Source organism: Dinoponera quadriceps, unplaced genomic scaffold (genome assembly GCF_001313825.1).
Source record: "Dinoponera quadriceps isolate SergipeBrazil2010 unplaced genomic scaffold, ASM131382v1 scaffold1280, whole genome shotgun sequence".
Taxonomy (NCBI): Eukaryota; Metazoa; Arthropoda; class Insecta; order Hymenoptera; family Formicidae; genus Dinoponera; species Dinoponera quadriceps.
In genome coordinates, this window is record NW_014555813.1 from 1,192,139 (window position 1) to 1,219,160 (window position 27,022).

A 27,022-nucleotide genomic window follows, 5' to 3' on the forward strand; every position below is an offset into this window, starting at 1 on the left:
CATGATTTGCTCGCAGAGAACTTGGTTTGTTCTCAGTATTAGTACGTTTTACCATCTTTCAGCCAGCGTGTCGTATTCCTGGAATTTAGCGTCCCTAAACGTATCGAGTGATGTTTTAATATGGAAATATGCCGTGTGGAAAAATCGAGCTTTTCTTACGATTCCCAGATAGGTGAATAAAATGCAAATAATCTACCGTGCCTGCTTGATTTGCCTTCCGATTTAGCGCCGCGTCCTTCGTGAACCGGAATATTTATGAAATGACCGTCGGAAATAAATCCGCGAAGGACGTTAACTCGGAAGCTAAATCAAATATTTGTCGTTACCGGGAAAGCCTGAAACATCAAACCTATAGGTCACAGTTGATAATCATATGATACGATATAATGAAACAATAATCTTATGGAGTTATATTGTTTTTCTGTGACTAATATAAAAAATGATAAAAAATAATAAAAAAAAACATTCTCGTATCAATATTCCACCTACCGACAGTTTATGTTATTGACAGCTCAGCTAATTTTATCTCAGTTAATTTCTTCCAGTTATGCGTAAATATTGCATAAACTACAGCAAATCGTATTAATAAGCTAATTACATTTATAACTCTATTAATCATTAAATGTGACAATTAATGTTTCATAATATAGTAATTTTATTAATTTCTGTTAATATCAGTTGATTGCTATAATCTATGCGGTATTTCGACATAATGAAAAAACGAAATGAGCTGAGCAATAAGAGTCGATATCGATCGAACTGTCAGTACAGTTGAATATGATCGTATATGTGTAGCATTGTGAGCCTGAGTACGCGCAAAATCTACACACGCACAGTCGGTGGATAAAAAGTTGCAACACTTTTACCTTGGTGAGTTTCGCAACGCATTTACAATAAGCTATCTGTTAACAGTCTGACGATAGACCGGCGACAGATCGAGACGCGATCTGTTGACAGAGTCCCAGTCATTCGTGCCTGTAATCTGTTGTTCCGTTGACAGCCTGCTGGTGGAATCTGATTGCAGAACGGCGACAGAAAGCGAGCAGGATCTGCGGAATATTCCATTTAAATTAAATTCCATTTAAATACATTGGAACATTAGATCCTGCTCGATTTCTGCCGTTAGTTTGTTATCATACACCGTCATCAGATCCTGTTGTATTTTTGCCAATAAGCTGCTTACAGAGTCCACAGCAGATATTACGCTAAATCTGTTTTCTGCAGGCTTGGCTATCCGGCGATTCTGTATTAAATAAGAGAATTTATTTGTTTGTTTTTTTTTTCTTCAGTAATTCTCAGAAGAGATGCATTTTCTTGCCGGCTGCGGAATGCGTTGCGAAACTTATCAAGATGAAAACGTTACAATCTTTTGATTCTATTGATCTACACGATGTCAATGGCATCGTGTGCGTCAATTTTAATCGTCTGTGTCGAGGAAAGTATATTTATATATTGCGGCCACGATATTTCGGTGTATTAATATGATATCTCATGAGATTTTTTATTTGTATTGACCTCTGAAATATAATGTTCAAATATGTCAAGATATTTGCGGATACCTTATACATTAAACGTATATTTGAATAATAGAGCAGCAAGCGAAGAGAAGGATAAATATATACCAACTTTAGTAGAAGTTCCTTGGCCAGAAATTAATTTACTAGTCGCAAATACGGCAAACGTGGTACCTTTTTCTAAGAGGGGATCAGCGAAACACCATTACGCGACTTTTATGTCTGTAACTGGATTAGACGTGGATCCTCGAGGTCGGTTGTGGATTTTAGACGCACCCGATAAAGACGGTTACTAACTTCAGGTCGTGATTTACGATTTAAAACGAAATGACCGATTGGTACTCTATTTTTTCTCTATTTTGCATATTAAGTCATATATTTTATATGTATGGTGAACATAAAGGTTTACAGTTAATTTTCTAACTCTCTAGACTTTATTTCGCGATAAAGCGGAATTAAACAACAAGTAACAAATTTATGAAAAACTTCAAAGGTATCGTCCACCAAACTGATTAATGTATCGCCGAAACATTTAAAAACTCTCGTAATTGATCCGTTTGAAGATCAGTGGGGATCTCGGGGATATATCGCGGATGCTGGCGACGAAACGATTATTGTTTATTGTTTAGGTAATTTATATATTTATGAACAGAACCCAGTAAGTGCAAGAAACATTAAGTCGATCTTTTGAAACATTGATTTTGTGTGGATTTTATAAACATTTTGACATAATATTTTATAAATGTTACTAAACTGTCACTTGATAACATATATTTTTTTTAATATTAAAATTATATTGTAGAAACATTATTTTTAATATTTCGATTGAATATTGTTAACAGTAACGTTGTATACAATATTAAGAACTACGTATTTGAAAACGTTACATGTTATAAAATATCAATATAACAACGTTAACGATTTCTTGCTTACTGGAAAGTTGCGCATGGTATTATGAAATACTCTTTTATCTATTTACGTGTATTAATGACAAACTAATTGCAGGACAAGACAAGTGGTGGAAATTGAAGATGACGCACGGACCTGAAGTTCCTCGCGTGTATTCCTCCGACCTTGCTGTTTCTCGAAAAAATGCGATTCTACACATGACAGGCCATAACACGCACAATCTGTTCAGTATAAATTTGAAGAACATTAGGACCAGCCAAGCATTTCATACAGTGCCCTCATATGTACGTCTTAGACTACTTGTTCCGAAAATATTTATTTTATATTACCTCTAATATTAAACATGATCACGCGTATCTGTACAGTTTTAAGTTTTGACGAAGTAAAAATACATTTGACATGGGAAACTTATCGCGATTAGTAAAATCAATCTTCTAAACGTTAAATAATTGTGCAAAAAAGGAACTTTCTATGAATTATTCTACGTGATATTATTCTAGAGTGTACAAAATATAACAATGGCATGGCTTAGAAAGAAACTGGGCTCTTCTGTCGGTCTATTCTGCGATTTAAAAGATGGTCTACACTACTTTTTAACTTTGGATAGAGCCAGTGTGCGATGGGATACCAAGTCTCCCATAAGTGTAAATTGTTTAATTTAATTTTCTTGTTTTCTTTTTTTATCTAATAGTATGACTATAAACAGTTGATTAATCAATTTTTAGGCGGAGAGTCATTCGATCTCGATACAAAGCAACAACATTCCGTGGATAACGAATTATGTAATGGATGCACAAAAATCCATATGGGTTCTGGTGAATTTGGATTGTTCCGATGACATGATAAAGCCAAATGTTACGGAAAAATCCAGATTTAGATTTAGAACTGTCAGGATTCCAAAATATCCTTTAGCATCATAATTAACGCAACAATTGTATTCGTATAATTCGCCTAATTTTTATATGACTTTTGTGTAGCTTGTTATTATTAATATAATCATCTCTTTTTCATCCATTCTCTTTTCTCAAGTTTAATTTTTTTTAATTTCCTGGTTCAGTCTTAAATTATTTTAAAGTGGTATTCATTTTAATTCTTTAATTCATAATAATAATAATTTATATATAATAATAATTTTATTTTGCAAACTGATCAAAGGATTTACGTGCAAAAAACATAGGATAATTTTAAGGAATTCTGTATTTTCCAGAAGCGGATACATTAAGCATATCCGTATATTGGGTTACGTAAGACAGCACGTGTTTTTGTATTGTTTTCGTATGCATTTACATAAGCTTACGTTTATTAGTCGTTTGAGTCAACTTATATAACAGTGATTAAGATGTTACAATCAATGGTATGTATATTGCTAACATTAAGTTACTCTTTCTATTTTTTTTCTTCTTTTTGATTTTGTATACCAGCTATCGATCATTAGAAAGATGAATCATCGCAAAGTTTAGAAATTCGCGTTGAAAATTGGCAACCATTTTGCACTTAGGTGTCAACGATATAATTAATTTTGGCACTGGTCAACTTGTCCAATTGTGCTACTTAAATCGTGCAGCGCGCATAAAATGATTTTTATGGAAATATTTTCAGACAATCAAAATTACAATAATTATGACTGAATTACATCTGCTAATTATCTGTGCTATTGAAAAGAAATCCTTCAAACGTATATATTAATTTGAAGAGATTTGTAGAGATTTTAGAGTTTCTATCCAAGTAGTTTAAAACTCAGAATGCTGTTGATTATATGACTAGATTAGCGACAAAACGATCGAAAAGAAGTTTCCACATCGATGAAACTTTCATATTTCTATCTTTTTAATATTTAGCAATAATCGAGATTCTTGGACTTGTAACGATGAATGTTATTATATAATTGGAATAACTAAAAGAATATGTTTGATTGTGGTACAATTTTTACAGAAATCTAAAAAAATGAAATTAATATAAATATGCGAAGTTTTCAATGTTCGATGCTGTAAATGTGGAAAATGTACCTTTTACGCTAATTGTCGTGTTTTTACTGCCGCAAAGAGACACAGGCATCATTGCATGTGTATATCTATACATCCGTCGCATCGGATGGACAGATTTTGAACTTGTTGAAATCATCGATTTGAACTCCCCCTTATGTTCAACATCGATCGAATTGCGCGACGAATGTGACAGCGAAAGTCAGAGTCACAGAAGGAGGAAACTCAAGATTCATGAGACTTTATTCTTCGCAAGTCTTAACTAAGGGATGAATGGTCACTGACGCACCGGCGCAACTCACGGTGTTCTGTATATAATCTTGGAAATTGCTCTCGATCACCCACATGAGTCTCTTGTAACCAGGGACGACTTGTGTCGGTAGCTGACAATCGTTGCCGCTCTCTACCAGAAGGAAGTTCTCAGGTTTGAACAATGTCTCGGTGTTCCACATGTAGACATCCGACTCGCCTGGAATTGAGTGATTTATTCGTATTGAGGTCAGGTGTCGAGATTAAAATAAATTAAAACCAATTAAATGTTCCAAGATCTACATGATTCGTTGGACGGAGAACGTAAACGCCATTTTGAGAAACAGATGGTACTTCACTTTATTTAAATCAAGTATTATTTATTTAAACTGAATAAACATTACTCGGTTTAAATAAAGATAATTTAAATTTAAGTAAATATCGTGTAAGGACCCATCGAAGAAGTATTCGTTTGTTTGTAGATATTTTTTTCTCAGTGTACCGACATTCAAATTACGTTAAATCTTCTACACGAAATACGAAGAGTTACCTTTAAATCGGAAGAAAATCTCGGAGCCATTGTCAGTTCCGAGGAGGACTATCTTGTTCTGTTTTGGTCCAACGTCTACGACCGATCCCTGAGTGTATCCTTTCCTCAAGTTTACGGCCTTGATCGCGAAGAGTTTGTTGGATCCTAAATAGGTAAAGTACAAAATCGACGTGCCGCAGCTTTTTTTCACCAGTGCCAAATAGAGAACGTCTCTTCTCTGGACACCGGCGGTAACAGCGGATGGGAGAACCACTCGGTATCCCTTATCCGCGGTAACGTTGTAAACGATTATGGACCTGGCAGCAGCGTCGGCCACGTACACGTACACTTGACCGTCTTCCGCGTAATCGACTTCCAGATATTGCAAACGGGACAACGGATTCACCAAGGGACTCAGGTCGATTACCTTCACGACCTGCGAAAGATCAAGGCCAAGATTTTTATGCGAATCGTTTTGCTTTAAGAACGACACATTCCCAGTACAAGCAGGGAAACATTAAATTAACGTTTGGAACCGTTACCCAACATTGGGCAACGGTTAGCCGAGCAATTTGTGGTGCTCGAGGTACGACAGCATAGAATTAACATCACGAATTGGAAAAGCAGATATGATCTCTAACCTTTTTCAATTTCTAATTGTGTATGTTCTGCTATACCTTTCCGGATTTCACGTTGATACCGACGACCTTCGGAGAACACCTTCGCACCGGCTGCTCCAAAGTGTTGACGATACCGACGTCCAGCGCCCACAGGATGTCCTGAACATCAAGAGCTATGTCCACCACACTCTGCAAGGCCTCACAGTTACCCTCCTCCTGGATCGCCCAGCACGGAAAAGGTGTCACTTTCGGCGCGCAGTTCTTCGTTTTCAAGGACACGACGCCTAAAGTGAACGGCACGCCGGGCTTGTAGCGCGGCATCGCCACGATGGCGTCCTCCTTGTAGATCTGCATCCTCGTGGAAATGATGTTTCTGGAGATGTAACGCCCGCTGGTCTCGTAGATGTTTTTCGTGCTCTGACATGGCCAGTCCAAGCTTTGCCCTGACAAACTAAACGACAGATCCGGCAATACTTGCTTGTCGCACAAAACTATCGACAAACCACTCGCCAGGATCGCCACGCACAGAGCGTTCATCGGGATCCGCCTCATCCTGCGCTCGCTTCTTGTAATCCGATGTTCTACGAGTACACAATGAAAATTTGCCAACATATCGCTTCCATCTGTCCTACAAATATGAGACTGAAGAGTTTCTCTCATTATTTCTCGAGAAATAATTGCCAAAGTTTATGATACACACAGTATGCTGACGCAAAAGTTTATTTCGTTTTTAATCAGTTCTCCGCTCAGAAATCCCAACATTTCTGTCGGAGAAATGGCAGGTCGTCGAACAAAGTGGCGCATATTTAATTGATTGATTGTATCTTGAAGTAAATAAATATTGTATGCACATGTTGATTAAAAAACGAAACGGACTTTGTATCAGTCTGGTATTTAAAATTACGCGCTGACAAATTGATGCGCTGACAGTAAATGACGTAAAGTTGCGGCGGAGAGGTGTGAAAACTTACAAGATTTCTCGTGCAATCAGTTGGGCGATAATCTTTGAATGTGCGTATCTTTTATACGTCTTTATATTTATACGTGCGTGTTGATTATGTACCGACGGAAACTGCTTACGATTTTATTGCACATTACTACCTCCTCATTCAGTATTTTGCAACGATTTTCCTGCTTCGAACTTGGCCGAATTTGTAAAGAGGAAATACCTCGCGATACGTATTTTTGGTTATTATTAGTAAATAAATGATAAATCCAGGAAGATAAGAGTGGTATCAATAAGCGACGCTTGACCAGGAAATAAATCCCATAAAACAGGAAATACTTCGCTTCATTTACGAGTATTACATTCGGGATTTTCGTTTCCTGTTACTACGTACATATAATCCTTTCCTTCTTCCTACTTCCTTTAGAATTACATATCTTTCTTTAATCGTTTCTTATACCATTCTTTATTATTGTAATTAACATATCTATTCTCTCTCCAGTTTTTTTATCTCAAAATATAAATAATTACATTGCCAAAATCAAAATAATCGAGAAAATAGGATCGTTGTTGTAGAAAACATTTTTCATACAATTTCTGCTATTATTAATAGACTGAAAGTAAATTAATAGACAGAAGGATGTAACCCCCCCTCCAAGGCTATTTTTATATTATTGTAGTTTTCATGATTTATCTTACATTTTTCTCTATAACAGAAACAAATAAATACTATCGTGCTTATTTTCTACATACTATTGATTTTTTTTAACCATTTTTTATCATTACAACTGAGATTATTATTAAGGAAGGATAGGAAGAAGCCTCGTGTCAAACCATTGCGCGTCACGGCCAAATATTTTCCCAACCGGGACATTTCGTAACGCTGCCTCGATGTGACAGGATTATAAAACTGGTGCAATCCGGAGGATCTTCCAGTTTATTCGAATCAATTCGACCGACAAAAGAGACGCGTATCGAGGTGCGTGTCCGTCGGAAGGGGAAGTTCACGTAAAGGGCAGTAAAAATGCTTTCTTCACTGGCGGTGACGTTTATTGTCGCCGTCGCTCTCGTCGGAGGCAATGATTTAACAAAGTGTGATAGGAATCTTATATGGACCGGCGGGTCCTTCGAATGGCCTTGCCCAGCCACAAAGAGCATGTTCAAGAACAGCGGCCGTTACATTTCGAAGAATGTTCTCGCCACCAGAACAGCAATTTACAAGGACGACGCTTTCCTTGTTTTACCTAGGTATGAGAATACTTTGCATATAGATAGGGATTTCATAATTTCATTTTTCATAATTTTATTTTATACCTGTAAATATATATTTCGGCAACGAGGTCAGATTTGTTAAAGAAAAGGACTGGCGGAAGCGACATCACTAGTCATTGTATTGTACGTAAGTTAAATCGTACGTTTCTTTATCGTGATATTTAAAAGAAATGTTTAAGATATAGACTTTTATACATATTTATTTTCTAATTGACTCGGCTCGACGGAATTGCGTTTTCCTTTCTGATTACCTACGCATTGGGAGCAACCGCATTCTTCGGTAGGATCACTAATCCAGTTGGAGGCTTACGTCGAATTAAACGAGAGCTCGGTACAGGAAAAGTACGGTTGTTACGAATCGTGTTACGTCAATAACGGTCAATACACGCATTGCCAATGTCGGTTGTGGGAGCAGTCAAGTTGACTCGACGTGAAAGTTCGTAAACTGTTGCGATAATCATAGTCTTTAGAAGCGGGGAATAGAGGTGTGCGAATCAAGTTTCTGCGTGGTCGAAATCGAGTCGGATCTTTGATAATATGTTCGAAATTGAAGTCGAATCGAGTCTAAACTTTTCATTTCGCCGATGAAATCGAAATTACCGAATTCGATTTTTTTAGATTCGAAAATGGACTCGAATCGAATCGACAGTAATTCGATTCGATTGCGAATTCGAACGATTGCACACCTTTATCGGGGAAAATTAAATTGTCAGTTCACACGTTTTAGAAAAAAAGAACGGCTGCCTTTGGCAGAATAAAGCATTCAAAATGAACAATTAGTAATTCATACATCTGATTGGTTAAATCTTAGCGTATTCGTATAGCAATTAGATTTGCGAATCACTGATTACTAAGCTTTTCGTTCCATTGAACGTAGTCATTGGTTCTTATTTAAACTTCTTAAACGTAGATCAATAGGGTGAATACAATTCGTTAGGGTTTCCTGCGATTCTCAAACCTAATTGTACAATGTTACGGCATATCACAAGTAGCAAGATATCCTCTAAATGACGGTATTTTTGGCCATTCTTCTCACAATAAGTGACATAAAAGCGACGTGCTTTTGTCTCATCCCTGTGATCATGCGAAGAGACGTGTCATTTTCTTTCTCCGCCACCGCTAGATTTTATCAGTAAGCGTTAAGTTAGACCAAGATAGATTACCTGTGGTACTTTCTAATCAAGTCTTCACGGTCTCTTATGGAAGCGCTTTCAGTCTATTTATGTAAATCTACGGTATAGGCACAAGGCCCAAAGGCACGTGCCGCATGCTGCATCATTAATTTCGCCTAAGAACGTACAAGGTTAACACTCGTAATTCGTAAACCGTGTTATTTTTAGAGCAATTAATTTAAGAATGCTGACAAATCTCTCATTCAGGCATATTTGCAAGTATCTCTTTTTGCTATCTATTAGATTATATATAATTATATAATATCTATATATAATTATATATTATATTATATTATATTATATAATTATCTAATAAATTATAATCAAGCGGTAATTATAAAACATGACTGCTTCGCGACATATATAATGAATATATTTCCAGAAGTGTTATATGTTTATATTGTTAATTTATTATTTATTATATTATTATATTATTATATTATTTATTATATTAATTCACCGCACGTACATATTATTATTGTGAAATCACGGGTACAACTTTTGTGAAATACACGTAAATGATTTTCACTTATTCATGAGATTGCAAATACAAAACCATGTGTTGCATGAAATACATAAGTATACAATTTTCATCAATTGTTACATTAATGTTTTAATTTTATAGCGTTTCAATTACAAAAAATAATGATATCTTTAAATAAATATACATTGAAATTGTTACAAAGATCTTATTTCGGTATGATATTTCTCGAAAAATTGGTAAAATTGTGAAGAAGTGACTGGTGATGTCTTTAGAGCCGACGATGATACTAACGTGTGTTTGAAACGTTTCTCTAGGTTTAAACCTGGCGTGCCAGTGACCCTAGCCAGGGTATCTTTTAAAGATAAGAATTGCCAGGCCAGTCTCCAACCTTATCCTTGTTGGTCGCTTCAAGAAGAGGGAACATGCTCAGCGTTGCAAAACGCTGTGGACCTTTATTTGGATCCTCAGGATATCCTGTGGGTATTGGACACCGGCATAGTAAATTCTCTCGAAGAGCCCGTACGCAAATGTCCGCCGAAGGTTGTCGCTCTGAACGTAAAGACCGGCAAGGTGAGATAATACACTTCTAAAATGTGCAATATAAAGCAGGAAATAGCTTGTAGCGCATCTCGTGCTTTTCTCTTTTCTTTGAGGAAATAATTATTATAATTAATATAATTAATTAATAATAATTGTTGGGGGGAGCGTTCATATAAAAACGAGACGAATGCTTTTACTTTTTAGAAGGAAACAAAGAAGCAAAAAGTAATATAAGATACGAGAAAAGCATTCGTTTTAAAATGAAATTAGGAAGTAAATTTGTATTTACATAATACATAAACGTTAATTTTCATCGATTCAGTTATTTTTGTAATATCTGCTAAAACTGTTTGCTTATACATAGACGCAAATGTTCCGATATATTTATTCAAAATTTTCATGTCTTTTCGCACAATAACACACAGATAAAGTAATCAGAAGAACTGTTTGTTGTCCCGATTGTTCCATTTGTTGTCCCGATTTGCTTCGGCTTGTCTATATACGGTTTTTATTAGTTGCACTATTTATATACGCATTTGCGTTACACACTCGTTTCGCTTTTCTTTTTTACCTTTCGCAAAAGTTACACAACACACGAACATGAATTTTAATAATGCTCTTTTCACCGTGACGAACGGCCGCGAAACGTTCGATTAAGATGCAACTTTTTCCCTTACATTATGTCATAATTGGGCTATTGTTGTGTAAAGTGGACACGACATGTAGATATAATTAATAATCCAAATTAAAGGGGGTCCCCGAAGCGAGCAGAAAAATTAAATATTTTCTATATATTAAATCTATATGACATTGATAGATCTTTTACAGAAAATTCTTTGCGCGCGATTAATTACGACTTGGCTCTTACTATCTCTTTTATTTGTTTCTTGATTTCCTTTAGTCATAACCAAATAAGAATTAGTCCGATAAATACACACATAATTCATCGAATTAAGGTCAAACCGACGTCGATCTGACGTCAATATGACGTCGATTCGACGTACGCTTCTCACTGGGGTAGATTCATCATCTTTCAAATATTTGTTCTCTCTTCACGTTGTCTTTCAATTACGCGATGTAACGCGTAACAAAACAACGTGACGGGACGTTTCTCTTCTAGCTGATGAAAAGCGTCGATCTGTCCGGCCTGACCAGCCCCTCGTCGCGGCTGCAGTACGTCGTCGCGGACTACAATCCGGACGGCCATGTCTTCATCTATATATCTGACGCAGCCACACGAGCGATCCTGGTGTACGACGTGACTTCCGACCGAGGATATCGCGTCGTCCTTCCACAGGCTGTGACCATGAATTGCTCTCGCCGAGATGTACTGTACCTTGCTCTGATGCGCCATCAAGACGGTAGCACTTGCCTGATCTTCACGTACTTGGGCAGCAGCCGGCTGTTCTCCATTCGAACGGACCACCTCCGGAGCGGATCCGCTCACGGCAAGATACACGATCTCGGGCCGAAACCCAAGCGAATGATAATCCTCGGCACGGACAACGGCAGCGCGCTCTTCTGCCGGTTCGAAGGCGGGGCCGACGTCTACAGATGGGATACCATCACACCATTCGTACCCGCTAATGTTCAGCAGGTCTACAAGAGCCACGAATGCAACCTGGTCACACACGTAGCGGCCGATTACAAGAGAGGTCGAATGCGCGTGCTGGAGAGCAATTTCGCGGATTACATGCAGGGCACTGTCGGCTGCGGGGCTAATCACGCGTTGAATCTCATGTAGAGTGAGGTGTTCTCGCCTCGCTGACTCGTGAATGTAATTAGTCAAGGAGGAGAGTCGTTCGAACGTTATCGTCGGCATGCGTGTGCGCGGATAACAGTGACAGGTGGCTTCTCAGTTCCATGTCGATCGACACGGGTTCACGAATCGATCGGGAAGTCTAGTCGAGATCGTGTAGAAGTCAATGCCGATTTGATATTTACAATACTTCATCGCCATATCTAGAAGACGTTATGTAAATGCTGACGATCTAGTCGTTACTCAAGACAAAATGATTATATATGATTATATATAATTATATAAAATCATCTGTGAATTTTGTCCATATATGTGGTTACATATATGATTATATATGTCTATACGAAAAAAACGATGTCGATATCACGTGCTGTTAGAAGCACAAGTAGCCAGAAGCATTTACTTCGATTGTATTTGCATATAATTTGTAAACAACAGTTTTTTATTGAGACATATATGATTATATATGGTCATATATATGATTATATATGGTCATATATGGGTCATAAATTTCATATATGATCCTTTTTTTACCGGCTATCCAATTTATAGCATGTCCACATTAAACTGATATATTGATGTAACGGTACGATTTGAATATGATACCAACTAAATAACAACTAGATCGTCAATAAGTGGTCGACATCTATATGATGTCTTCTACATATCATATAGATAGTTAGATATTACCGATAGCTAGATACTATAGATAGCTAAATACTATTGACTATACCTGATATTAACAAAATGTCACACAAAACTGTCGCTAATGTAGCGTCGGTCCTTCTTTATATCAGTGAAAAATCGAATAATTATTAAATCAAACGGTCCGAAAAATCCAATCATCGATTTGCGAGCCCGGGGAGACTAACATTAATAAGATAAGTCGGACATTTTGCGTACGGCGCAACACCTTTAGCTAATTATCGTATCTCCGTTGTAAATATATGTATAAAGATTAATTTCTGCGGCCGTGGCATCGAAGTTACGAACTCACCGTGATTATTTCGATTCCCTTTCGATCCTGACTACGCAACAACTCAAACGGTCAACGAAATGTCAATCGCTGATATTTTCTTTCTCCCTTTCTCAGTGAAGCAATAAACATATAAAAATTCGGTATTTTTTTATGTTAATTTTGTCCTTGCACGCTCAATTTGCGCGCTCTCGGTGTCTCCGATATAAATCTTGTGTTGGAAATTGAATTTTAATTCGCATTAATACCCATTAAAGCCATTCTCTCAATTTGATATTAGTTAATTTTTTTCTAAATAATCAATCGCCCTTTCGAATAATTAATCATAAATCGCATGTCACTTTTTTAGAGATTAATACTTTTAGGACTTTGACTATGTTAAAATTCCATGTATTTCCTTCTTTCATAAATAATGATTGTAATCGGTAATAAATAATGTCTTAACGAAGATAAAGCACTTAATTTTCAACAAGACAATTTGAACAATAGTTTCCCTTTCAGATCTCCATATCTGATTCATGTTTCTGATAATGTTTCATAATGAATATCCGGTTAGCATCTTGATTATCCTGACAGGCACTTTTACGTCGTACTGGAGTGTAAATGATATGCTGAAACGTTCGATGAAAATCGATATTCAAGATCGGATTATCTTCCTGGTCTTACACGACATTCTACGCGAGACGAAAGTTCAAATGTATTTAATTACGGGGTAGATAGATATTTTTTTCATTTTAATTTCCCACGATATCCGAGCTCCGACTTTGAATAACACAGCTTATCAATCTTATTACATTCGATAAAAGCAAATACAGCCGAGTTAAATTTTATCTTCTACTATAGTGCTTTTCAATTGCGATAATTTAAATCTGAATTAAATTATATTACACTTTAAAATGTAACGCAAAATAATAATTCTACATTCCTTAACACGTTCGCTACTGCGTAAATCCAAAGTTGACCAAGTCGGCGTCTCGTTCGCCCTACGTCACTCACTGTCAATCAATGTTCAGTCGTTACACAAGGCACAAGCACGATTTTCTGTACGATTGATTGTATGCTAATTTGCACGTTGCTGTGCGTGCTCCGATACGGACACCTTCGTGCATCGAGCGCGGCAGGCTAGCGTGCATAATTTCCGTGTTCGCTACGATACGATATTTCGTGCTTGCCTACTTGCGTGTATCGATCATTGCACTGGGAGCAATCATGTGATCGAGTTTCATTAGTACATTTAAATCTAGCGTCATGTCGTGTTATAATGTCACCGTCAACGCATCGTTATCTGATGGGTGTGTCGATCGTGCAAAATAACTTTCTCTCTTTCTCCCCTGTGGCGGTGCGCCGCAATATAGAATTACACATATTTAAATTGATATATCACATTGTTTAACATAACCGTAGAAGTTTCTCGCACGAACAAAATCACGTCGATTGATAAGGATCGTTATTTAAATAATAATAATAATAATAATGCATTTATGCTCTTTCAAATCATTAATTCCAGTTTTCATTCCAATCCGCCAATCGAGCTCTGCAGGTTTTGGTGATTAATATATTCACTCGACGTGATAAATCTTAATATCTACGACTTAATGAGCCATTAACGTTAATAAATGTATGTTATGAATATTAATTTTATCTAGAAATGTGATATCGCAAGGAAAGAGTGTCAGACAGCTGAAGAGATAAAGGAAATTAAACCCGAAGGCGTAAATGGTCAACCGATTGGCTCAAAACTCACTTCGGGTTGGCAAAAATCTTGGTCGTTGACGTTACAATGCAGCTCATTGAAAGAGTAATTTAGGCTACTGCCTAAATACCATTTCTCAATTGCCATTTACCAGTTTATTTTATACGGGCGTAAACAAGCATGTACAGATGCATGAAATAACACTGGTAAATCTCGTTACAACCAAAGTAAATTGCCGAGGAGATGTAATCTCGGCGGTAAATATTCGTTAATCACACATCTATCAAACTTTACCAATTAATCACGCATGTGCAATTATATGGGAATTTCAAGCCGTTGGTATTTGCTTGCATACCTCCGTTAGACTTGAGCATGAAATAAATGCCGATACCGCTGAGTCGATTTGATATCGAGGCATTTTTTATGAGATACGAGACACATTACTAATTACGTCGTTCTTCTCGTCAGACTTTTTTGATTTATGCGTATTATGCGACTCTTTTAATTATACGTAAAAAAAAAAATGTGAAATTTTAATTATTCTACTCTACACTATTCTCTGTGTGATTGATTCTTCGTTATTCGAATGAATTGAATTTAAAATAGAATTTGGTAGTGGAATCTCGTTCGTACTTTATATAGCATGTGATACCGCCATACTAGGTAACTACTATCCAGGTTACCTTAGGTTACCAGGTTAAGTTACCTTTTAAAAGCAACTCGTTGCCATTACTCGTTACCTGAAAACCGATGACTCGTTACCGTTATCGTTACTCACGAATTAACGAATCATCACAACTTCCTTCTTCGTCAGGTTTTAAAGACCTCTTTCTTCACGATTCGCCGCCATCCATATATGTGTATTCTACATGTGAAAAATAACAACAAAGGTAACAATTATATTCCATATCATTAATAAAAAAAAATATAATTTCGTTACCATTACTGTTACTAACGAAAGAAAGGATAATAACGTCGTTACCCAGTCAGTGTTGAAGGAAAAGGCAATTCGTAACGGTAACGAATAACTCGTAACTTTTCAATCCTGGTGCTACCTGTATGCAAATATTTCCTATAAATATTCGCTCTTATCCATGCGACAGGACATGAGTTTACGGCTTCGCAGGTTATCGGTTATTCCAATCGTCGTTGCACTATAGTCGACCGACGAATAGTGAGCCGCTTCCGCTTTGTCGTGGGAATGGAGAACAGTTGTGACCGCGCGCTATGGTGTTTCTCGTGTTATTCCACGCGTGGTGTTGAGCAACGACCGAAGTATTCAATCTCCCCACGTTGCACACACGTTGAGCCTGAGTTCGCGATAATTCACCACCACATTAGGTCCCTTTCGCTGAACCAGTGTACATTTACACACTGAGAAAAAGAATATCTAAAAAAACATACCTAAAAAATATCGAAAAGCAAACGAATCGTGGTGGGTCCTTACACGATATTTAATCTTAAATCTAAATTCTCTTCGTTTAAATCGAGCATTATTCTCTCGGTTTAAGTAAATAATAACTAGATTTAAATAAAGTGAATTTAGATTTAAATAAATATCGTGTAAGGAAATATTCGTTTGTCTTTAAATATTTCTTCCCTCAGTGCAGAACTTAAAAGAAAACAGATATGCAATTAAGATTTGATGGGAGAAAAAGGAAAAGAGAATTAATACAAGCTGATGCAGCCAGTTCAGCGAAAAGGAAGAAACCTATTGTGTCTATGCTTATTTGATAAATTATGCATGTTATCCGTAAAAGATCGTGTTACTTAAGTTTCCGATTAAATAATCCCGATTACGTACGTGGTTCGAGCGTTTAGCTAATAACAAGGATCATGAATGCCACGCATGCACACAAACGCACGTGTGAACTTTAAATACAAACAGCTGCCGGTAAGATAAAAACAAAGAGACTAAGAAGAACTAAATTTGCAGCTGTTTGTAAATAAATATACGATAAATATCGATAATAAAGTTTAAATTCTTACCCGAAGATTTACGAGAAGTGTTTCAATCCACGAACACAGAGTTCTCGTTGGCCTTTTTCTTTTTATTCACTTATATATTCAAAAACTTTTATCTTTTTTTTCGGATTTTACTTTGCGATTAGTTGAAAACAAACTTTGGAAAAATGAAATATTTTTATTTCTATTTTATGTACAGTTCTTTTCTTATATCAAGCATCGTTTCCCAACTGACTTATTTTTTATTATTTATGTATTTTCCAAAAATATTTTTCACGTCAAACACATGAAGCACATTGTATATAAAATATACTCGGGAAAAAGAAGATCATATATGAAATTTGCCATATATGATTGTATATAATCATATATGTCTACAACGAAAAAAATATTGTTGTTTACAAATTATATGCAAGTACAGTCGAAGTAAATGCTTCTGACAGCACATGATATCGGCATTTAATTAAGTAACATATCATTTGTTTCGTATGGTATATATGATCATACATGTAACCACATATATGGGCAAAATTCATATATGATTTTGTATATATATATAATTATATATAATCATTTTTTCCAGAGTAGAAAATGCGTGATATCCGCCGAAACTGGTTGTCTCGGAATTATACGAGAAAGTCTTTTCTGAAAAAATTTGTGCCACTGAGTTACACTGAATATGCTGAGTTTTAATAGATCATAAATTTATCCTCGTAAAATGTGCCACGTATACGGTAGCTCGAATTGAAGCATTCGATACGCGAAATACGAAGGCCTTACGGAGTGTAAAGAGTAGAGCAGATCGGTATGCACAGAACGCGAGTTCTGTTTCGCGGAGAGAAAGTGATTTATCGGCTGGATATAAAGGTTAGCATCCTGGAATTTGAGCGCACAAAACACATGTGATGCATCAACCAAAATAATGTACATAAAAATATCCGGTGATTCGTAAGAATATAACTTTCCGAATATCTTCATCTTTTTCTGTGGAACTGTGGAAAATCTATTCATTACGGAGAAAGGAAACACATTTCAAAAGGAACGCATATCGTTCAATTTGCATTCCAATTATTTCTACATGTTTGATGTTGTCCGGATCTCTTTGAAATTTCATGAAAATAAGTTTATTTGGATACAAAAGACACTTTAAGGGAATTGCGACATGTAGAAAATTTTGGCGCTTCTATTATTTAGCCACAAAATTTATAAAGTTAATAGTTGCACGGTGCATCAGAAGATATAACATTATATTAGTTTTACGCGAATTCTGTAAATCTGCTCAAATGAATAATTGAGATTCATCTCAGTCCAACGAAAAGGAAGTAATTTGCTTTGACAGCTATGAATTAAATTTGTTTTTAAATGCCTACGTCGTGTTTTACCTTCACTTCTATACGTTCTACACTGTTCTAAAGATTGAAATTTCCATTTCAATTAATAAAATGCCTTAATGCTAAACATTAAAATGCTAACTTGAAATTATATCATTTTTGCATTAGCACGATGAGAGATAATCCTATAGATTGCTTTATTTTCATTTTCATCTTAGCGGTAAAAGAACAGCTTAATGGGCCGAATGAAATAAATATGTCAGGGAGACAAAAGTTACGAAACAATGATCGCTGGATCAAGATCGTTCAGTTTATTTCTATGGTCGCACCAATACACGCCCAAATGTATCTGTAATAATGGGTGCGGTCTTTAGTTCTGGGCACTTTCGATCGATAGTAGTTCAGCCAAGGACATCTACGTAACGGTTATAATTCTATAGTTCGAACAAGTATTATTTGATAGCATTTTTATAGTGTTTTGTAACGTCATGTTTGTACCGATTTATGTACCGAAGGTACATTGTCAATGCTGTATATCAAGTATCATATAAGCCTTAGCACTTATGTATGTTAGAATAATAAGTTAAGATTTCCTGTAATTTCCAAACCATATCCCCTTTTTGTTACTTACACTAAATTTATTTGTAATAACATATTAAAATGTAGCACGATCCGATGTGTTGTCTGTTATTTAAAGAATGAGATATTTTATTATACATATTATATGACGCGATGTAAGGGGATTTAATTGATAGGTCAAACTGTTGAAATAATTTACTTTTTAATTTATACGTATTTAATACGTATATTTTAGTGCAAGTGTGCAACAATAAGCCCGAATGTCTTAATGGATTGTAATAAATGTCGATAATATGTGAAACAGTACAATACTGTACATATGTACACATAGCAGGTCGCGTTACGCCTCATGCATATTAAAACCATGAAATCCATAATGGATTTTTTCATGGCTTTATGGTTTCAATTAACTTCTCTTCCGGTATTACCAAGCTCTTTATAAATTCTATAAAATACGATTGATCATTAAAGTTACTTGGATAACTGTAATCAAACATACATTACGCCCGATAAAAATCTAAAAGACGCCGATGTAATACTATACTTATACTATACTATAATTGCGTTTCTACATGAATTACAGGATAAATTTCCAGCGATCGAATCTCTCAAGTTCTTGCTTACAAATCATAATTGGTTAAAAGAAGGAAAGTTAAGATGTTTCTGGGGAAGTAAGGAATAGAAAATTTGTCAATAATTGTAATATTTGTCTCAAGGCTTTCGTGGTCATTGGTACAATCCACTTGCGTTGCTTCTAGAGATACGCCACGTTGAAATATTACAATCCACTTAAATTGCTTGCAAATTGCAATGTTTGCGAAACGTTCGCAGAACGCTGATTTAAGACGCGCCATACTTCCAGAAACACCGCAAATGAATTGTAATATTCATGAGTGTAATATTTCAACATAATAACTCCATAAATATTCCGTCTTTCGACTGCCATTGTTATTACTGTTCACTTTTTTATTTTTTTTATTTTATCTTATTTCTTTCATTTTTTATTTCATTTTTATTTCTTTATTTTATTTTTATTTTATTTTTATTAATAAAAGAAAATATATGTTTACTTTTTGGGAAGTACACATAGAAGGTAAATTTTATTTCCAACGTACGTTCAGAGTTACTGAAAACTAGACATATTAATTTTTGTTTTCTCACCACGAAATTAGTTGCATCTTTATTAGTTCAAGAAAACGTCTAATGATATCACTGCTTGTCGTGTAACCGAACATTTGCGAAACGCGCCCGTTGTTGCTGATTTTCCGTCACGTTTTATTCCGGCGTTAAATTACCAGCTTTCGATACACACGAATGCACTAAAAAGAAGAAAGAAAAGGGGCGCATGAGGGCTCGAATGTCAAGTAGCCGATTATGGACCACTCTCTTCTCGTTGCTTAACTACGAAGGATTAGCACGAAACTGGTTAAAGTTCACGTTGAAATCCATAGTCTCCGATTAGCTTGTTTGAGGGAGGTGGAGATGTAGGTGTGTCGCTTTAGGAAATAGCGAACGGTGCGTACGGGTAAAAGTACGTACGCGTTTCATTACACAATGCATTTGAGTGTGGTCTCCGGTCTCCCAAGTCGATACTGGCAAATTGGATCAGTCGGTGCTCAGTCGGGAGAACTCGTGGTACACCTCCGGTATACTTATATTCGCGATAGCTAACGCCGCTAATGTAGTTCTGTCTGGCTCCAATACTTACTATTCGCTCTTTAAGCGTTCGAACAGTGGTGAAGCCTTGATCTGCACTTTAGATTTTAAGCCTGTGAATATGAGGTGAGTAATCGATACCAACAAACAGTATACAGTCAACTGACAATTTGTCGCAATTGACGTTTGAATACAGGGAGGTTTGATCAGTTTAGAGAAACATACTTCTTAAAATTCGTAAGTTAAATATTTCAAGGACACAACGTTTGCAGTCTGTCATTCTTTAGCTGGACAATGTTCCTCCCCAGTAAGCAAGGAACATTAAATGAATCTTTTATAATATTGATTCGATATGGATTTTATAAATATATTGACGTAATATTTTATAAATGTTTTCAAACTCTTACTTGATAATATTTAAATGTTCCGGTCAAATATTGTTAGTATTAACGTTGTATACAATATTAAGAAATACATATTTGAGAACGTTACATGCTATAAAATATCATTATAATAACGTTGTGTTAACGATCTCTTGCTAACTGGGTTGTACTAAATAATATTTTATAAACGAATTTAACAAAACACAAATGTTTCGTAACTCTCGCACGTTAGAATTTAGTCATTTTCACTTTTCGAAAGAAATGATGTTGCCTCGGAATGACTATGTCTGATTTTCTTATTCTTTCTCTCCGAAACATTTCGAGGAACGTGTATCTTCTTGGCCTCTCCTATTTTCTATCCTATTATCCCAAGTTATCTAAAGCTTAAATATATTCTTTCTCGAATAAATATTAATTCGAGCACCTGTTCGTTCATTGTTTTTCCGTAGTTACGTCGCGCTTGTTGCGATCATTCTACCACTACTGTACGGCAGAGCACGGGCGGAAAAGTTAGAAACCTTGGCCCAATGGTCGTTACTTGATTTTGCGCTGCCGTACGATCATGATTTTCACGATCAATATCGGCCGGAAAACGTGGTGATGACCGGCATCGAGATAGACTGCGATCGAATTTTTATCAGCACACCTAGATTACGCGCAGGTGTGCCGGCCACCTTGAGCTTCATACCGAGGAATGTACCTTTAGGAAGCAGCCCGCAACTTCAGGCATACCCTTCGTGGGACTGGCACGGTGCCGGTAAAGGCGAAATTAACTGTACTAAGTTAATTTCAGTATACAGAACCAGGCTGGACAGGTGTAACAGATTATGGGTCGTTGATGCCGGTGTCGTAACGTCAATCGATGACTTTATGCCCGTTTGCCCACCGAAAATTGTGGTCTTCGATTTGAAAACCGATGAGGTGGTGCGTTACTTCACTTTTCCACGCGAGGTAAGACATAACATTTTTTTATGATGAAAAAAATGAATACATCAATGAGTAATAGATGAGCTTACAATAGTACATTTATAATTAAGAGGAACCTGATAATGAAATAAGTTTAGTTGTCATTTCCTCTCAAGCACATATACACGCATTTTAATAATGCCTTTAAATGAACAATTAGAAAACATTCATACTTCCGCGTTGATTGTTTCTCTATATTTAAATATACACATATTTGATATAATAATAAAGATATATATGTATCTTTTATGAATCAAAAAATAAAATTCGATCATTATATTTTGCAATTTTCCTTCATACAAAAATTCGAGAACAAAAGCATTAATAATAAATTAACTTCTTTTAAGTTTGTTAATTGCTTTTTAATTTGTTTCCTAAATTTCTTCTAATTTCTAATTTTTTTAAATCTGTAGTTAAATTAACTATGCACAAATTTATTAAGATAAAATACCGAATAGTGCTCATTTGCTAAAATTCATATACTTGTCATTTCTTTCATGTCAACTTTGTCGATGTTAATGTTAACTCTGTCAATTATGCAGGACGTACACTTTACATCAATGAATTATTTGTTTACACTGAAGACAATAAATTGATATTTCACCCAAAAATTAAGACAAAAATTAAGACAAAAATTAAGACAAAATTAATACAAAATTTAAGACAAAATATTTTGACTGATACAATGTATAAATTTATATATGAGTAGTACTTATATGTAAATTTTCAAATTGTTTCAATTGTTCGCTTTGTTTGAGTAGGTGCATTATTGTATATCAGTAATGCAAAGAGAACGTTGAAAGTGACGAAATCATCAGTGAATGGCCAATGGGATCGTTTTAATTTACAATTATAGTATAACAGAAAACCGGTTATGTTGCTTTATATAGCTAGCGGCGAAGGAACGTAGAATAAATATGTAAATATGTGACACTGTTTTACCTTAGAATAGAAAACAAGTTGCATTTATGTCATTCTTGTGCAGAATTATATAAAAATATTTAATTTAAGCAATTATTACTGTATAACTTGTTTTAGGTTCTAAGACCAAATACTTTGTTGACCAATCTCGTCATCGATGAAGTTTCAGCAAAAACATGTGACGATGTATTTATTTATATGACTGATACACTCGGTCCAGGTTAGGTTTACTATATTCCTTTCCTTAATGTAACTTATTAGTATAAGTATTTTAGGTTAGATTAAAAATAAATTTCAAATACAGAGGCAATCTTACTAATCCTTTCAAAAATCATATATTTTTTATTTCGAGATATTGACTGTTAATCGATATCAATTGATGCCGCTGCATATGTATAACAAGCTTTAGGCATAAAATTTAGATAATTATATTTTTCTTAAATATCTATGTTGAAAATAAAAAAATGTGTCAATATATTTTTAGGAATTCTCATTTTCGACGGTGCTACGGATAAAAGTTGGCGGCTTCTTCACGCATCGATGTTTCCTAATCCAGATGAAGGAATGATCAAGGTATGTATATATGTTTGCATAAGTATGAGTGTTTGATTATTTATATAATATAAGAAAATATGGCAAATTTATGAGTAGTAAAAATTGGCGTAACTTGATAAAATTACTGGAAGTATTTGTGAGATACGCTGCAAGCACGAGTATTCGTGTAAACCATCCGGGAAAAACTGACTATATATGATTATATATAATTATATAAAATCATATATGAATTTTGCTCATATATGTGGTTATATATGTTTACACAAAAAAAAAGATGTTATGTTATTCAATAAAATGTCGATATCATGTGCTGATCAGAAGCGCAAGTAGCCAGAAGCATTTATCTCGATTGTATTTGCATATAATTTGTAAGCAACAGTATCTTTTTGTCGTTGACATATATGATTATATATACTCATATATGGGCAAATTTCATATACAATTTTTCTTTCTCCGGGTAAATAATAATACATAATCAATACCTAACTAATTATATTGTTTTTATTGATTTGATGTTTACTTTTGAGCAATGTTAATTTTATAATGTCATATGTACAGGTACAATTCTTTTTCTAAATTCCTTTTAACACGTATATATTTCTGTTATTAAACGGACGTTTAGATCGGAAGCGACACCTTCGAGTTCCTGGATGGTGTGGTGGGCATAACGTTTTCGCCGAATCTTGGGACCGTATATTATCAACCTCTGGCGACCAATCGTATCTTCAGCGTGCCCACATCAGCGTTGCAAGCCGGACCGCTACCTTTCGGTGAACAGTTACCTGTGACCTTAGTTGGTAGAAAGTCGAGTCAAGGTCTGGCACTGGCCGTGGATCCTCGAGATGATTCAATCTTGTTCGCTCCCTTTACTGAAACCGCGATCGCATCGTGGCAACCGCAAACAAATCAACAGAGGTACTCCGACCGAATGTTTCTCTAATTAAGTACTAAATTATTTTCAAAAACATATTGTAACACAATATTGACTTGATAAGTGAGACGAAGCTAAAAGTATTACGTCACACACACGCACACATACATATATACACACATGTGCGCACGCATGATGTTAATTTCCTATTGTAAAAACTAAATAATAGATCCGTACGTTCATACTAATGACAAAATAATTCTATGGTATACTCGCTGTAAATTGCACGCTTGCTATAAATCGCTTGTGTTATTAAAACCGCTTCTACGTTTGATAAAGTTAGTTTACGGATTAACAGATATGCGCATATTCATTCAACGCCGAAATTTGTGACAAATATTAAACATAAAAATTATACATAATTATGTATAGAAATTTATTAAGAAGACTAAGTATAGTAAAAGTTTTATATCATTTATTTTATACGGTAATTTCTGACATATAAAAAAATGAATAAAGTATAAATTATTATTTTGTATAGAATATTATATTTTATATATAATATTGTATATAATTATGATCATATGTGTGATCGCAAATGTTATTTTTTCTTCATCGTTTTTCAGGATAATCGTTTATAGCCCAGAAGAATTGCAATTCATTGCCGAGATCAGATGGGTGGAACGCGACAATGGTAATTTTTGGTTGATGTCGTCGAAATTCCATAAATTCTACATGAAACAAGTCGACACTCATCAAATTAATATCCGCATCATGAGGATCAGAATGGACCACCAGACACCGATCTCCGCACTTTATACTCAATACATTAATCCATATTTTCCATTACATTTCTACAATGAAACTTTACAATACTAAAATGGAACATTGATGTAATGGTGTCAAAATTGTAAACATGGTGAAAGCATTTGCGATAGGGAATAGAAAATGAGCGTATCAGTGGACAAATTATCGATGAAACTTCTCAGAAAAATCTTAAGGCGCCCTAAGACGTCATTGAAAAACGTCTTTGAAATAATAAGACATCTAGAGGACATTTCCGAGACGTTTTTTACACGTACGTATGGATGGTCTCTCTGAAAAGAGAATCTTACATAATTATCGCTGCAGCGTATAAATTAGACAATTATCGCAATCATCAATTATAGCGTTTAATATGTTAAAAACAGCGTTTTAAGCGTTTAAAACTACCTTTCTTCCTGGTTTGCAAAAGTTAACGAGTTATTTTTCCTTTTTGAAGAATTTTCTAATATTTTGTTTACCTCTCAAAGATAAGTTAAAGATAAAGAATTATTATTAGTCGGACGTGTTCTTTTCTTTTTAAATTTATATACAAAACGGAGATCAAGTGTGTCAGGATATTTAATAATAATCCCAGAATTCTGTAATATTGCTTTTTTTTATTACTGTAGGATATTTTTGTAGGAGTTTTATACTAATTTCCAGTAATGTTTAATAAGAACTATTTTTTATTCACGAGTTGTCTGATTTTGCCTAGTAACTAGATTTAACTCAATATTGCCAGGCTTGCAAATTCTTCAGTACGTAATAACGACATTCGCATTCTTTTATAATTTGTATGAGCGATCCGACATAAATATCTTACGTCGTCGGAAATTTACATTTATAAGGGTTCGATTTGCAATATTTTGTACAATAATGTATTATACTATAATTATTAATATTAAATTTTACAAGCATATGTTATTTTATATACGAGCACACTTTTGAATAATTTTTCTTATTTAACATTAATACAATATAATAATATAATTCACATCCAGATATTTGTATATAAATTTATATTGCACGAAAGAACTAAGGACGATATAATGAAAAAATAATAGTTCATAGATGTACAAAGTAAAATCATAAAGTAGACATGTATATGTATTTTGATGTGCGTGTAAACGAGTTCGAGTTTATTTAAAATACGCTCACACATACAGAATCACAGAAATATGTATAGTATATTATAGATATATAACAAATCAATTTTTCATGTAAATGTTAAATCGAAACGAAATAACTCTTACCACAACATTTCTGTGTACATATTTCTACATAAGATATTTATGATTCTTACGCGATACTACTTCCTACTTTATATTTACGATTCATTTATACTTTATATTAAAATTATTTTTATGATTGTATTTATGATTACTCAATACCTCAATATTTATAATTACGATTACGACTTTTCAGTTGTTTTACAATTGTAAATCTTCTTAAGCAGTCTCACGTTGTCCAAATATGTAACACTCGCGCTGTAATATTTTTCAAGAGCAAATCAATTGACAAGTTTACGATTTCGTGTTGATACGCAGCGACGTTCAGTCTTCCGGTGTTAAATCTTCCAGTATCTTGTTATTTTATAACAAGAAAAAGCCCAGTCATTATTCTATGTCAATAATTTTTTATCTACTTCATTTTACTATACTAATCGCGAACACGGTTTCGTTTCAACCGTATTTAACGGTTTAATCGAAGGTACAATAAATTTCGTTACTTTATGGAGACGTACAAGCGCCAGCTGTATGTAAATAAATTGCGAAGCGAAGAATGTGCCGCGTGTAAACAAATCGCAAACTGAAGATTACACAGTTGTCTCAACATTTTTATTACGTGTTTCGCAAAAATTCTAACTTTTAACAAAAGAAACAACTATATCGAATTTAGCGGGAATTCTTATCGAATTGACGTTACGACCTATCACAGTTAAAAAATTTGGAATTGGTGACGACCACAAAAATGGTCACGAGCAAAGTAATCCCAAATTCTGCGTGTACTGGAGCAATACTTGTGCGCAAGTCAGACGCGAAATTCAGTTGCATATTTTATTTACCGTTCGACCAACGGTTTTGCTTCGACGATTACGCCTCAGTTTACGATCACGAAGGGTTAAATGCGAGGGAATGGGAAGAATTCTATAAACTTATCTTCGAGCCGACGCTGCTCAGCGCGAACCGGATCTTCCGGTATCTGCATCCGCTGGGAGCCGCACCCAATATATTGTTAGTTTCGTCAAATCTTTCAAAGAATATTTATCGTATTGATTTCCATCTTGGCTAGTAAAAATGTTTATTTATAGTTTTCACAAATAATGTATTTATAAATATTAGTGTT

At 35.0% G+C, this 27,022-nt stretch overlaps 3 protein-coding genes and 1 pseudogene across 3 annotated transcripts; 3 read left to right on the forward strand and 1 right to left on the reverse strand.

Annotated features, from left to right (window-relative positions):
- The first annotated feature begins 1 nt into the window (after nt 1).
- On the forward strand, nt 2-3,343 carry LOC106745449 (annotated as a pseudogene).
- Nucleotides 3,344-4,647: 1,304 nt separating this feature from the next.
- On the reverse strand, nt 4,648-6,355 carry LOC106745455 (major royal jelly protein 1). Its single transcript, XM_014621060.1, has 3 exons — nt 5,861-6,355; nt 5,205-5,619; nt 4,648-4,874 (listed from the first exon to the last, which is right to left on the reverse strand). Exons 1-3 carry the CDS (start codon nt 6,353-6,355, stop codon nt 4,648-4,650), a joined length of 1,137 nt encoding a protein of 378 aa, XP_014476546.1.
- Nucleotides 6,356-7,773: 1,418 nt separating this feature from the next.
- LOC106745454 (major royal jelly protein 5) lies at nt 7,774-11,961 on the forward strand. The gene is made up of 3 exons (XM_014621059.1): nt 7,774-7,997; nt 9,992-10,247; nt 11,338-11,961. The coding sequence occupies exons 1-3, from the start codon at nt 7,774-7,776 to the stop codon at nt 11,959-11,961; spliced, it is 1,104 nt and encodes a 367-aa protein (XP_014476545.1).
- An 8,319-nt stretch (nt 11,962-20,280) lies between these two features.
- On the forward strand, nt 20,281-24,872 carry LOC106745453 (protein yellow-like). Its single transcript, XM_014621058.1, has 6 exons — nt 20,281-20,302; nt 21,009-21,510; nt 22,564-22,666; nt 22,931-23,019; nt 23,624-23,916; nt 24,499-24,872. The coding sequence occupies exons 1-6, from the start codon at nt 20,298-20,300 to the stop codon at nt 24,749-24,751; spliced, it is 1,245 nt and encodes a 414-aa protein (XP_014476544.1). The 5' UTR covers nt 20,281-20,297; the 3' UTR covers nt 24,752-24,872.
- Nucleotides 24,873-27,022: the final 2,150 nt, after the last annotated feature.

Bases quoted from the DNA above. Each gene is read 5' to 3' on its own strand.
- LOC106745455 (XM_014621060.1), bottom strand. From the start codon at position 6,355: ATGAGGCGGATCCCGATGAACGCTCTGTGCGTGGCGATCCTGGCGAGT. The intron at 5,620-5,860 runs GTATAGCAGAAC...GATCTTTCGCAG, and splicing joins TCAACGTGAAATCCGGAAAG to GTCGTGAAGGTAATCGACCT. The intron at 4,875-5,204 runs GTAACTCTTCGT...ACTCAATTCCAG, and splicing joins GATTTTCTTCCGATTTAAAG to GCGAGTCGGATGTCTACATG.
- LOC106745454 (XM_014621059.1), top strand. From the start codon at position 7,774: ATGCTTTCTTCACTGGCGGTGACGTTTATTGTCGCCGTCGCTCTCGTC. The intron at 7,998-9,991 runs GTATGAGAATAC...ACGTTTCTCTAG, and splicing joins GCTTTCCTTGTTTTACCTAG to GTTTAAACCTGGCGTGCCAG. The intron at 10,248-11,337 runs GTGAGATAATAC...TTTCTCTTCTAG, and splicing joins TGAACGTAAAGACCGGCAAG to CTGATGAAAAGCGTCGATCT.
- LOC106745453 (XM_014621058.1), top strand. The intron at 22,667-22,930 runs GTTAGGTTTACT...ATATATTTTTAG, and splicing joins GACTGATACACTCGGTCCAG to GAATTCTCATTTTCGACGGT. The intron at 23,020-23,623 runs GTATGTATATAT...ACGGACGTTTAG, and splicing joins CAGATGAAGGAATGATCAAG to ATCGGAAGCGACACCTTCGA.